The following is a 15226-nucleotide window of genomic DNA, read 5'->3' on the forward strand; positions in this document are numbered from 1 at the left end:
CTGTTCTGATGCATGTGGTTTGATATATCCTCAGGTTTCGATTTTTGTCAGGATTTTGTATACAAGTTTTGTATGATGTGCAAATCGGAAGCAAACAATAATAGCAAAACTAAATCTGTTAAAGAAACTGAGAATTGAATGCATTCAACTGTGAAATTTAAAGAATATATTGCTATTTTTCCATTATGCCTACTTGGGAATATTACACTGGTATCACTATTGCAACACTTGGCAGCCTGTTTGGGTTAATTGCACGTGTGGAAAAGGGGGTAATAGCTTGGAAAAACAGCAAGGGTAATGGTAGGTTTAGATCAGCCACCATCTAAGTCATTCGAATTCGAGTTCAACGACTATAAAATTCGAATGGAGTTCGGCAAGAGAAAAAATTCAAATTAAATTCGCCTTCTATAGTTTTAATTTAAAAAAAAAAAATGTAATATATCCCATAAATTATCAAAATAATTAAAATTGCCTAATAGATTTTAAAACTGTAAAACATGATGACACATTTATAAAGTATAAAACATAGTATTTAATATTTATTAAGTATAAAACAAATTTTTTATTTCACATTAATTTAATAAACTGATTAAATATATATCTAATGACCTATTACTCAAAGATTTTAAAATTTAAAGAATCAATTATATTACTTAAAAATTAATATATTTTTTAAACATTTCATTTATAATCAACAAATTTAATAAAATAAAAACTTATTTATAATGAATAAATATAATATATGTATTATTACATTATAAAGAAATAAACCTAAGATTCATGAATATTATTTCATTTGTTCTTAATAAATTTAATATAACAAAGAATTCATTTATACGTTACATTGAAATGAACCTAATAAATACATTGTTACATAACATTATTAAATAAAGTTAACAAAGACTATTACATTAAAATAAATTTAACAAAGACTATTATGTTATATTATTACATGAAATAAATTTAAGAAAGACATTTGAGGACTTCACAGGCGTGGGAGCCGGGAAATTGCAGGCATAAGGAAAATTGTTGTCGTTTGCAAGAGCCTGTGCACACTCGTCTACAGGAGCTGGAGATTTCGCATGTGCACACTCCACCACAAAAGGATATACAAACCTTCATTGAAACCTCTGTTGAATCCTTTGTATTCAGAACTCTTTGCATTTCAGGGCCGAAAAAATGGTTCCAAAACCCTATAAAATATGTTGCCAAATGCCTACAATAGTAGTTTTTAAATATTTACAGCAATAAAAAAAATTCCCAATTTTTACTGGCGAACACTGACAATTTTCATCAAATATTTTAGGAAAAATTAATATTCGGCAAAATCTGAATCTCATGCTTGGGATTCACCGAATCCTGTGACTTAGGCCACTATCATCAGGTGACAAAAAAGCCAAATAAATGTTAAAAAAAATGCTAAACTGTTTGAGTCCTAGAAATCTTTATCCGATTCAATTGGTTCATAGCATAACAGATGGGAAGACTTTAATGCATACAGAAACGGAATAAAGTAACATTTTACAAGCAGATCCACAGGTTCATCACAATCCAGACCTTTTATGCCTACTTTTTTTATGTGGGAAGATGAACCCACACAAGAGGAACTTGTAGATGATAATGAGGATGCTGAAATACTAGCTAAGTTTTAAGCTTGCGTACCAGATTTCCAACCAGCCATCTCTTTTAAATCTTTAAGATGAAATTCTTACATCTCCAGATCTTTCTTATGTTGTGAGGCTAGGTTACTCAAGAGGTTTTTGGCTATGTTTTGAGGTACATATTATTAATAATAGTAAGTTAGTGCTTGTTTGAGAGAGACATTTACTATTTTCAGTAAGTTAATTGGACGTGTAGCAAGAACAATGGTTGACCTCCAGGTTTAGACAGGATAGAGATATAATGAGTTATTTAAGGAAATATTAAAGTTTATAATGGTATTAATGATTGATGGTTATATTTTAAAGTTATTATTTAACTTTATATAGTGACTTTTAAGTGTGGGCCATTATATATTTTTAACAGTTGCACCTTTATCACGTTATGACCAATGGTTGACAAAAAGAGCAATTATAAAATCATTTTAATGAAAGGGCCAAATGACTTTAAGTTATGGCTTCTAAATAACATTTATGAAGGGAGACCACTTATTTAAATGTTTTCCTAAGTTGATGTGAAAAGGAAATGCATTTAATGAATTAAAAACAAAAGAAAATGTTTCTAAAGCTAAGTGACGGAGTTATGAGAAGTGTATGGATGAAGACCTCTGGTTGATTTTTATTTAGCAGATATAAAAGCCAATGAAGAAAGAAATTGAACCATTCTATGCATATGCTTTTGTCTTGGTTTTTGGTGTGAGACTTGGGAATTTGCCAAGGGTTTCAGTTTCAGCTTGGAGAATTGCGAATTCTTCTTGTTTTGGGCACTTTGAATCGGTTAAAGATCCAATATAACTGTGCAATTAGCCATGGCTTCATCCAAGAGTCATGAATGGTGATCAATGGTTTGAATTTGATGAAGAATGAAATAGGTTTCATTAGCAAAGAAGCAGAGGTGACAGATAATAAACAGCAGATTCAATTGCAACCTTTAGTCAAGGTAACTGCAGCATTTTTATGGCAGCCACACTCTATATGAGTTGCGTGGGGTTTTTAGAGGATGATGTCCAGCTTCCAGACTTGATCGCCTAGGGTTTATTTTGCATTGCATGAAAGTTGTGATCATTTTTGAATCAAATTACAAAGCTGCAACTTCAAATCAGGTTCTCATAATTGATTTCAACATCATTTGGAATTAAAGATGGAAATCTTTATCTCACATGTCCATTACAACAACATTAGATTTCAAGGCTGCTATAATTTGTTAATTTGATGTATTTGCTATTCTGTTTATATGCACTGTGAAATCAAACAGTTGTATGACTAAGTCTGTAACAGTTTAACCATTTAGTCCAAATTTACAACAGAGGAATTCTCGTGTCAAGAGGTCGTTTATCAAGTGTTTGACGAATTGTGTCTGTGGTATAAGTGATTAGCATGTTATGACCTTATAAATGTATGACAGAATTTATATGCAAAGTTCTTGTAATTTGCGTGGTGTTTTGGGTGATACAAGAATTAGAAAATTATTTTAGACTTCACTTTCCAACTATTTGACGAAAATCCTCCAAGACGTATTGAACATTTTAGGATAGATATTGGATAACCTGTTGGGGGTATTACACAGTTGATTCTCCAAGGTGTGGAGAGGTTGTGGATGCAAATGATTTTTCAGGCATGCCTTTCTCTCATGAGTTTTCAATTTATTATTTTCAGATTGTAGCATGTAAAACCATGTTTTTGATCAAATTTCAGTCTACAACATTCTATGGAGTGGTGAGATTATGGTGAGACATTGTTGGAGGTGGAGTGGACAGGCATAATAGTAGGAATACTTTCACATGTCAGAGTTGCACATCTCAATAATATTGATTTCATCAGAGTGGAGCAGCAATGTGATTTAGTGCTCTTCAAATGGTTGGTTTGGGATATTGGTGTTGCAGCTCAGAATTGGTTGGGGACAAGCAATATTTGGGTCAGTAGGACTGTAATGTCCTCTATTTAAGTGGCAATTAATTTAATTAGTAGGACTGTAATGTCCTCTATTTAAGTGGCAATTAATTTAATTAATTTTAATAAGTTATCAAAAAATAAAATAAATATTTGTTAATCTTAATTTAATAAAATGTTAAAATATTATTAAATGTCACTTCATTAAATAAAAGTTTTCCAATTTTTTTTTAATTTTAAAGCTGTCCAAGTTGGCCTAATGTTCTATTGGTTCCCAAAACCGCTGATTGGAAATCCAAGAGCCTACCACTTTTCCAATAGGATTCCGCAATCAGTTTTGGCCAATGAACGAGAATCACTTCGATTCCCTTGCGCTTTAGGCTCTACTACACCTAAGTGGGTAGATCTTCACCTCAAATGTTTACTGCTTAGTTCAAGGCTTTTGTATAGTGAATTTAAACTTTGCGAGTTCTTCGGTTGATCCTCGAACTCAATCAATATGAATTTGAATGTTGAGTGTTTGAAATGGTTGGATTTTTTGTATAATGTTTGTCAATAATGGATTTGATGCTTGTAGGAAGGAAGATATAGATTTTCTGAGTTTAACAATAAAAAGACCAGTGCCTCTGCGCCTTCGGGCAATATAGTCAACTTCAATGAAGATTTTCATGTACAACTTTATAATGTTCTATGCACTTATATTGTCAACAATTAAATAATCAAGATGCAACAGATCAAATATATATGCAAATTTAAATTAGTGCAGATTGAATTTTAACTCCTCTGGTAGGGATACAAATTGGACAAAGATACAGAACAATTTGATATTTCACGATATCCATCATGATCGAGTTTAAGATGCTAAATGATTGTGTCCACTTATCCGATATTTAAATTGTATACAGAATTCCAAAAAATAATTATAAAGGATGATTCATTTGCAGTTTAAATCTCTATGCTATTTAAAAACAAAGGACCTTTTATTTTATTATTAAAATAAAAGAATTGAATTCATTTTACAAAGTCATATTAGTGCTCCTTATTCCTCCTTACAAGTAGATATAAACTACTTCTTGTAGATGATTGTCATTTCAAATATATCTTTTGTCTCTCACCACCGCTCCATATTTATACTTGAAAATACAAAAGAAAGTGACTTTTAATATGGAAGTCATGCCTCTTCACAAAAAATTAACATTAACCATATAATTCTAAACTAACCAACTGTCCTCTTTTGGATTGCACTTGTCTAACCATGATCGGTATTTTTTATTTTTTAATACTTTCATTATCGTATGGTTCACTCTAGCCGTGTTAATTAAATGAGGAAAATAAATTCATTAATATCACCGGCTTGTTATTGAGGCACTTCAATATTCATTCTCTGCAATTTCGATCATAATCCCTATTTCTTACGTTGCTCTTGAGTTTCATTCTTGTACAATCGCCAAACTTAAATGGCTCCTCTGCTTTTGTTTTTGTGGCTTATCATGCATTATTCTCGCATATGATTGGACCTGTATATATATTTTCATTTGCGATATTTAATGTGTATAATGGTTATTGGGATATGATGCTTGTTTCATATTAGGTGTATTTCAAACCAACATGTGAACTTCTTGGCACCGTGAATGCAAAGGATGACCATGTCTTCAGTAATTATGGTGGAGCTTTCTCTTTTCAGTATTATGATACTTTCTAGACTATGTTGTTTCCAGACTACCATTGTTTCTAGTGTCTATTCTCGGTGAGGCAAATAGAATTCTAGGTCACTTCATTTGTTTGTTTCTATCACTCCTTTCTTCAATATCTTCATCACCGCTATAAGCAAGAGTGAGACCCTCGCACAGTTGACTCATTGCCCATTAATTTCTACCATTGGCTACCCCTTCGATAATGATGGAAGAACATCTTCTGAGACACCGCTTGGGCTATGGACACAATCTTGGGACAATACTTTGTCATCCAACTCTCTCTGCATATTTTTTCTTCATTAATACTGTTGATGCTGATCTTTTAAAACATGGTTCAAATGTCTTCCAAAATTCTTGGTGGTCTATGTCTTTGTTTGTGTGATGGATGTATGCCAATCATACCATATGTGCACTTTTGTTGTTATGGTTGCATTCGAAACCTCACTTCTTTGTATTCATAGAATGATAGTTATTATATTCCACATTTTATAGACATCATGTTCAGTTCCATCGTTTATAATATTTGAATATATGTTTTATCTTTGTGTCTTGACCAATGGATAATCCGACGTTTGAGTCAAACACTGTTTGGATAAAAGAGCGTAAGCTATTAGGCTTGTTGACTAAGCATCATAAATTGGAACTACAATATTACCAATGCTAGAAGGTAGAAATACTCTGGTTGCATCTTTATTTAACAGTTAAAAGATGAGTTTATTAACACAGGGGTTATTTTGTTATTCTTATCTTCATGTACTTGACTGTCATATGTATATATCAACTGTTGTTATAACTTACATCACTAGTACAATCCCGTCAATAGTCTTTTGGGTCTTTTTATCATGTCTAGCAAAAATATGCTATATCCATTCATTGTGAGAATGTAGAAGTATATAGAAATACCTTCAAATACTTGGCATTGATTTATAGCAATTTTGCACAAATGGAGACTAGATATTTTGGGCTCCATCATGTTCTACACGCTTCTTGGATTTCTTTAAAAGAAGGTTGGGTGTAAGTAATAAACATTCTTTTTGAATTTGATAATTTGTATGAAGCTATGTATAAAGCAAGTCTTCGAGGACAAAAACCTATAGAAGATTAGAAGTAGCTCTTGGAGTGGATTCATGACGAAGTTTGCATCTATGCCAAATTTGTGAAGTGGCCGTAAGAGACAAAGTTGCAGAAAATAAAGATATTTGCTGTATGAGGCACTTTATATTTGAATTGGGGAATTAAGGATTATTTTATTCTGAGCATTGTTGGAGCATATTGTTTTGCTGGTCATGATCTATTATTGTTCTTTGTTAGTAAGTAGTATTATGAAGTAATTGGAAAATATTTGCTTGTTATTAACAGTGATCAAGAGATCAATTTATGCAAGAGATTGAACTATGTTTCCAAAAAAAACAATCCTAAAGACTAGAAACATTCTATTTTAGAAATTGAAAACTAAATATTAGAAACATTCTAAGATTTACAAGAGATTTCAATAGATAACCATTAGATATTGAACAAAGATAATAGAAACTATCTATTATCGTAATACCCTTTGTTAATGGTTAATCTGTGCAGAGCACGAAGCTATCAAAAAGCGTAAGAGGCAGATTCTGTCTGCTCAAGGTGCTCTGCACTATTCCCTGTAGGCTGCAAACCAAATTGCTTAGATAGGGCAGCTAAGCGATTTTGACATTCAACCTTCATGTGCCCAAACTTGTGGCAATAGTTGCATTGAATGTTTTTCTTCTGAGAGCCTTCTGAATCTGGAGCAAAGGATGTCTGCTGAGAAGAATACTGATGGTACATTGGATAATGCTCCAAAACTTTCTAGCTGAGCATAATGCCAAAACAAACTGCAAAAAGCCATGATTTTTAGGAGAAAATTGGAAAAACCGAACATGATTTTTGGGGTGAAAATCAATGAAAACACAACATGATTTTTGAGTTGAAAAAACAATCAAAACTTGATAATTGAAAGCTTCGTTTTTCTTTTATGAAAAATGATAAAACCCAACAGATAATTTTTGAGGAAAAAATTTCAAACCCAACTGAGGAATCCCACACAACTTTGCGAATTATAGAATTAGAAATTTTTAAGGGAAAATTTATAGAAATGCGTAAGTGTTTTTTTTTTTTTTTTGTAAGGAAAAAAAATGAAAACCCATCAATATTTTTCTTTTTTTTGATGAAAACCCACCTGAATTTTTTAAGGAGTCAAAACACGAGACTTTGCGTGGTAAAGCAATACATGCAAACAACGTGCAAGTACATGCAACGTTAAAAGAGTAGAGATCTTGAAAATTTGAAGGGTGACCCAGAAGAGAGCTTGAAAAACCCAGAAAGAATATGTTGTCGGTTTTTAGACCGTCTGGCTAAAAAATCGAGGGACTCTAAAAAAACAGATGACAATGCAGTTGAGATCTCAAAAAACCCACCAAGAGTCTGTAATTTTTTTTATACAGTATAGAAAATTAGGGCTTTGAACAAAAATGACCTTGCTGCAAATAAAAACTCACAAAAAATGGTGGAAATGTGTAGAAAAAATAGATGGATCTAGACAGAATTGAGTTGTAGAACCGAACCAGAAATCGGCGGATTCATCTCTCAGAATGGAAACCCTAGTCAAATTATAGAGAGTTGGAAGCAAATATGCATGTAAATAATTCCGACAATAAAAGGCAGATAATTTCAACCAAGAAATAATAATTATTTAAAAAAAATAATAGTGTTGTTTTGATACCATATTTCAATGTAATTGGAAAATATTTGCTTGTTATTAACAATGATCAAGAGATCAATTTATACAAGACTGAACAATGTTTCCATAAAAAACAATTGTAAAGAATAGAAACATTCTATTCTAGAAATAGAAAACTAAATATTAGAAACATTCTAATATTTATAGAAGATTACAATAGATAACCATTAGGTATTGAACAGAGATTATAGAAACTATCTATTATTGTAATAAGTAGTGGGGTGAGAAGTATTAAAGGCTGTGGATTAATAATTGTGTGAATTAATTAGAGGGGCTGACTTGAACAAGTGCCTCATTCTCTATAGTATGCACAACATAATAAAGATTAAATATTTATGCAACTTTCTGGGTGAGGTGCGATATATGCATTTTTGCCGAAGTCTTCATTGGAATGCATACAATGATTTGAGCTTGGAGATAAATATTTTTGCAATTCATATTGTGAATTGTGGCTTTGAAGGAGTATTGCCCGTGCTATAATAAAGGCCAATTTAACATAGGGAAAATACAAAGGCTGCATGCTATCTAATATTTGGTGCGGAGTTCATGTTACCTTGCATGTGCTGTGTGTGACTTCTCAAGACTCTGGTGAACAAATTTACCATTGCTGTTGGTGTGTGTGTGGCATGAAGGGGCCAAGAAGTGCTATAATAAAGGCCAATTTAACATAGGGAAAGTACAAAGGGTGCTATAATAAAGGCCAATTTAACATAGGGAAAATACAAAGGCTGTGTGCTATCTAATATTTGGTGTGGAGTTCATGTTACCTTGCATGTGCTGTGTGTGACTTCTCAAGACTCTGGTGAACAAATTTACCATTGCTGGTGGTGTGTGTGGCATGAAGGGGCCAAGAACCAATTGTAGTAGAGTTGGAGTAGAAGGGAGATGCTATTATATATGTTCAATTCAGTATTCGGGTGGATTGCTACTGTTAGTTTTATTTGGCCAAGCTGATTGGAAACTTCTGGGAAGTCGTGGCCAATACTGGGTTGCTTTACGACCATTTCTTCTGCTGCTAAACCAGGTTTTTATATTAAGCATTGTATTCTCTGGATATTTGCATTACTGAAGATATAAGTGTTTTCGGAAGTGGTTTGATGCATGTGGTTTGATATATTCTCCGAGTTTCTTGTATAGAATTTTTGTATTACTGCAAATCTGAAGCAAACAATAATAGCAAAACTGAATCTGTTAAAGAAACTCAGAATTGAATGCATTCAATTGTGAAATTCCAAGAATATAATGTTATTTTTCCATTATCCCTATTTGGGGATATTACGAAGGTAGGTCTTCCAGATAAATAAAACAGAAATGATCAAGAAGTAAACAATACAAAAACTATAATAACTATAACATTATAGATATATTGACAAGAAAAGTGAGCTGTTTACAAATAAATGCATGATTTCGATTAGGATCACCCTATTAGAGCTGCCACCAGTACTGTCATAGCAACTCTAAGAGTATTTGTATGGACTGTTCCATAGCACGGGCCCCAAATAAGTAAAAATTGAAGCACAATATTTGACCAAAAAAATGTAGCAGAAATATAAAAGAATTGATTTGTTCACAATTAGGACATACATTGTCAATGATTGCGGGAACAATAATTAGGTGTCTTGGCATTTTCCAGTGAATCTTGGGTTCAAAGCTTGCTATCTCTGTTTGGACTCGTGCCTGACCTTTGATGTAAGTGGGTTTTGGTCGTTGTTGGAAAGTTGGAATTCAGTTAATAATATAATAGAAAAAATGAAGGTACAAATAGACACTAAATATAGTGTTAGCTGCAGAACACAAAATGTGATTGAGCCATGCATAGTCTTTTCTCTCTTGCAGAGTCAATTGTAAGGATTTGGTATAGCTATGATACCATGTAAGAATTTGGTATAGCTCTGATACCATGTAAAAATTTGCTTTAGGGCAAAATAACGCCAAGATCAAGAAGCTCAAGAGCTTAGCACAATATGGATCAATAATGTATGATCATAATAACAATATGAAAATGAATATCTCATGTCTACACACTAGAAGTGCCTGTATATAAAGGCATCTAAAATGACTAGGAGTCAACAAAGTGATAAGCATGACAACTAAGCACACGTGCACCAGAAGTGGATTATCCTCCATTGAGCACAAAAGTTTGTGCGGTGATGAAAGGATAAGCTTGCATAAGTGTGTCTCGTGAAGAGATGTTGCTGACACCATGTGCTTAAAATAGTTGCTAACTCCTGTGTTGTCAACAAGACAACTCATATGACAACGCATACTCCTAGGTGTCTACATGACAACTAATATAATAATGCATTAATCTAAGTAAACTTAAGTAAAGTGTAAATAGTAATTAATTATTTAAACTAACACCACCCCTTAAGTGCAACTTAGGGGAATGCACTTAAGCTCACAAAAGCTATGATGGGTCTTGGCTACTAGGCCATGTTAGGTACCCATGTACAAATGCAATGCAATCTCTCTGGAAATAGAGAAAGAGGGAAAACCTCATGGGAAAAACCCTCTCCCAAAAAGAGAGATTAGTACAATAAAAAAAGATGCATGTATGGATAGAGTAATCAAGACCCCCCCATTATGACATACATCATGCATATACAATAGAGAATCCCTTCATAAGAAGGAAATACAAAGAAATGAAATCTCCCCCTCAGTGAAAGATCTCCTAATGATGAGTGCCGGAAGACAAAAGAAAATCCAATGCCGACAAACAACATTTCTCCCTTTAGGAAGAAGATACACCAAGTATAGTATACTTCCCATTGTGGATAGGAAGATGTAGGAAGAGAAGCAATGTAACCTCCCCTCAATGAAGAATGCACACCCATGAAAGAAGCTCCTTGATGACTGAAGAAGCTGCACCATGAAAGCTGAATGAAGTTCCTCCTTGTAGGAAGAAGTGGTGCCATAGGTGTAGTAGAGAATGCCCCCCAACTAGCAGGAGGAATCCTCAGAAGATATGATGTCTGAGGAAATTGGAATACAATCTCCAAAGACTGATATGTCTCCTCTGAAGTAAAAGAGTCCTCCATCTGCTGAAAAGAAGTGTCCACAATCATGGTAGTCTCAAAAGAGAGATCAAGTGGTTGAGGGACAGAGTGTTCCCTTGCAACAAGTGAAGAAGAAGTCTCTTCAACAAAGAGAAGGTGGACGTCATCAATAATGTCTCCCACATCTTCAATGTAAGACTCCACAAACAACATTGCAATGTTTGGAAGGAAGTCATCCCATGAAGCTGAAATAAGAAGACATGGTATTTCCCGCTGCACTGAATCAAGAGCATCTGTGGCTGGAACTGGATCAGTAGAAGTAACAAGAGCATCAGGAGGTAAGATCTCAACTGGAGTTGTAGGTACCATAACTGGAGTGACTGTAGGTAGAATTTCATATGGGAATGGAGGAACTTGTGGATCTCCATATGCTTTCCAAAGGCACATCCAAAGGTCATAAGGATCACTTGCCTTTCTAAGGACAATAAAACAATCCAGACTGATATTTATAAAAATAGCTTGAAGAATTACGCTAATAGGCGATTGATCAGTGTAAGAGGGCAGTTCTTTGGAACATAGATAAGGAGATACTTCCTTATATTCTCTTAGATGATCAATCATCAAAGAACTCCATTTTTGATAGTTCCTTTTTGTCAACTTCAATTTTAAACCAAATTGACACTTGTGACATGACTCCATGAGATCAATAAATATATGCACCCCCCAAAATGCAAAAACAATCAAAGAACCCCCCCCCGCCCACCAAATGAATGCTTTGGGCACTTTATACTTAGTGCGATTACAATAGCCACTTGCCAATTTAGGCCTAAGTGGACTTCTGATTTTGCTGTTTGCAACCTCCTCTTGGAGTTCAAATTTGGTACTTAGCAATGTAGCTCAGATATACAACAATTTTGAAGTTTGATCAAAGCAATACAATGCAAAAAAGGAACAATTTTTGAAAGTGGTACTTTTGTCCACACAAGCCTATAATCTGATTGCAGATCTGGAAAGTAGACGAAAAATTATGCACTTTCAAAAAAAACGGAACTTGATTATGTGTCCAGATGAGCTTGTACGAAGCATTTGAAGTTGCAAAATGCAGAATTGGACAGGTACAGTCACAAAAAATTGAATTTTCTGACAAATCCGTTCACCAAAACTAGAAAATAATAGCATCAGTGAAAAGTTCAAAAAATTCTAGCCAAAATCAATAAAAAATGCACTTGATTTGGAGTCCAGATGACTGAGATATGGCCTCCCAAAGTTGGATTGTCAAATCAAAACTGGATATGGTGAGAGGTCTACCCTGATGATGTTAGGAAAACACTGGATTAAATTTGACGTCCAAATGGCTGTCACGACAATGTAATATGACTTGCTTGTGACAGTCAAACGATTGTCAATTTTATGCTCATGAAATGATGACGTCAGCAAAAAAATCCTACCCAACAAGCTGACGTGGCAGTACAGATTGTATAGATGTTGACGTGTCTAGTCATACGGTTGACGTGGTAGTTGTGTTGTCAGATGACGTGGTAGTCATGTTGTCAGATGACGTGGTAGTCATGTTGTCAGATGACGTGGTAGTCATGTACAATGCTGACGTGTTGGGCAGTTGATGTGGTGCCTTCATTGGGGGTTGACTTTGGGTTACGTGGCGGCCAGAGGTTGCTGTCGTGTCAGCTGCGTTGGAGTTGATGTGGCGTTGGGAAGGACGCACAACGGCAATGGAAAGTTTCAGCCGACAGGAGTGTGGAGATCGGTGGCTGGCGTCGGAGGTAGAAGCCAGCGATGGTGTGACAAATTTCATTGGTATTGGCGCCGGCAAGGAAGGACAACTGGCGGTGGGTGTGGGACTTTAGTCCCACATTCACCATATGGTGATCTTTTTGTATATTTTATAAACGCAGGCCGCAACAAGTTGAAACGGCTTAGAAGCCGTCGTGATATGAACTACCGAGATTGTTGTGTGCTAGTTTGTGGTTTGAACGCCGGTTATGATGTGTCGGCCAATCATGTTGTGATGTGCCAGATCCGTAGAGGAATATTCCGTGGAATGTATTGGCCGTGGGCTGTCAAGGTTTGATTGCTTGGTTTGCCTACAATAAATGCTCTCCTATAGGCTTGATGGCCAAATTTTTTTGGAAAAAATAATGCAAATTGGAAAAAATTTGCAGAGACGCGAATATAAAAATACAGATCTAAAAATCAATTGTATAGATCTAAACAGATCATACCAATTTCGCAAATTGGGCCTTCGGGTTCCGGTTTGCAAAATTTGTTTGCCTCAAATTTGACTATGGCCTAGGGCAAGCAAATTTATGGTCAAAATTCACCGAATCGACACTCTGAACGCAATGGTGAGGTTGGCTTTAGCTCTAGACGCTCCCAATAACTGCAGATACTTTGGATCTGAATCGTGATCCTCCAAGAGGTGAAGTAAAAATGGTCTCCAATGGCTATGAAATGAAGCTCCCTTAGCTCTGATACCATGTAAGAATTTGGTATAGTTCAGATATCATGTAAGAATTTGGTATAGCTCTGATACCATGTAAGAATTTGCTTAAGGCAATAATTCAATGCCAAGATCAAGAAGCTCAATAGATAGCACAAGAGAGACTAATGATGATCAAAATGATAATAGATATTAGATAATTGGATATCAGATGATTATACACCAGAAGTGCCTGTATATAAAGGCATCTAGAATGACTAGTGGTCAACAAAGAGATAAACATCACAACTAAGCACATCTCCACCAAGAGTGGATTATTCTCTATTGAGCACAAGAGTTTGTGCGATGATGAGAGGATAAGTTTACATAGGTGTATCTCGTAAAGAGATGTTGTAGACACCATGTGCTCAAATAAGTTGCTAACTCCTGTGTTGTCAACAAGACAACTCATATGACTACGCATACTCCTAGGTGTCTACATGACAACTAATATGCATTAACCTAAGTAAACTTAAGTGTAATAATAATTAATTATTTACACTAACATCAATAAGCTCCTTTTGCATTGTATTCATATGGAATGCAACTATTAAAATATATATTTGTTCATTACTTTTAGCTAGCAGCATCAAATTTATTTGAGCGGTTATGAGTAATTTTGTTAGCATAGCACAACACAATATTTTGGACCCACAGTTCCTATCTATTGTATCACAGTTATTTTGGAATAACATATAGTATGTGACAAGGAACATGCAGTTTAACATTCTTGAATGTCCTTGCATATTAGAGATTAGCTTACCATATACATTTGTTGTTATCACAACTTGCTGTTATTTTATTATTTTCATTATTCTTAATCATTGTTATGGAGCAAGCATCATTTCATGCATATAACCTTGAGTTATTCTGGGTCAGGTAATGGTTAGACACATAATTACAAAGTTAGGTTAGAGTTGGGATCAGGAATATTAACAACTATCTATGTCTGGGAACCTGCGTCAGAAATGAGAAACACATGCCCCACTAAATGGTTAGCAATTGACATTTTCAAATTGGTGAATAATAGTGTATTTCTTGTGGAATATGATTAAAATCTTAGAAGTTTTCATTCTAACATGGTTGGGTATCAGTTTTTGTCTATTGATATTTGTGAAGATAAGGGTGTGTTTTTGGTTGTTCAGTGCCGGGAATTTTCACAAAATCTTAATGTTTCATCTATTGGTTGATGATGGTTGTATGTCGCGGAGTGGTTAGAGTAGAGTGTTTGGTTACTCTGTGTGGATTAATCATTGCACATAAGTGAAGATTTATATGTTATACGTTAGGTAGTAAGCAAAGTTCTTATTAGCTTTCTTGAGAATAATATTTGAATGCAATTGTCAGTATTTTTGTGGAATTGATTGGGACATGTTTCTAAGTTACCTCAATATACAGACTCTTGGCTCGTGAAGGGATAAATGCAGAACAACTTGCACGAGATTTGAAATCTTTTGAGCTAAGGGTAAGTTTATTCTCCTATAAACTTTTGCAGTCTTTGATTTTAGCGTGTTTTTGATTTCTCAGGCTCTTAAATGATATTGGTTGTTATGGCATTCTTTTCTTCATCTCAGTTTCTTTAAGACTTCTCCTTATTATAAATTAGTCTTTTTGTCTGTCTATCTCTCTCATGGTAGTAAAGAAAGAATGAAGCTTTATAGAAGTCAGGAATGGCCATATATGGGACCAGGCAATAGAAAGTTCTAGGAAGAGAAACCTGAAAAGGCTCCAAA

The 15226-nt window shown here is 34.5% G+C and overlaps 1 protein-coding gene across 4 annotated transcripts in view; it reads left to right on the forward strand.

Annotated features, from left to right (window-relative positions):
* The window catches only part of LOC149555147 (nuclear pore complex protein NUP93A-like), a 160301-nt gene that overhangs the window by 13114 nt on the left and 131961 nt on the right, over positions 1-15226 (forward strand). For all 4 annotated transcript variants that reach the window (XR_016364460.1, XR_016364461.1, XM_089829183.1 and 1 more), the window contains exon 4: positions 14892-14958. Coding sequence is in view for 2 of the 4 variants with exons in the window: in XM_089829183.1 (XP_089685309.1) it covers positions 14892-14958 (67 nt within the window). In the remaining 2 variants the exon portion in view is untranslated. The remainder of the gene's footprint in view (positions 1-14891; positions 14959-15226) is intronic.

This window comes from Cupressus sempervirens, chromosome 5, assembly GCF_028749045.1.
Source record: "Cupressus sempervirens isolate cs-2001-9-10 chromosome 5, ASM2874904v1, whole genome shotgun sequence".
Classification (NCBI taxonomy): Eukaryota; Viridiplantae; Streptophyta; class Pinopsida; order Cupressales; family Cupressaceae; genus Cupressus; species Cupressus sempervirens.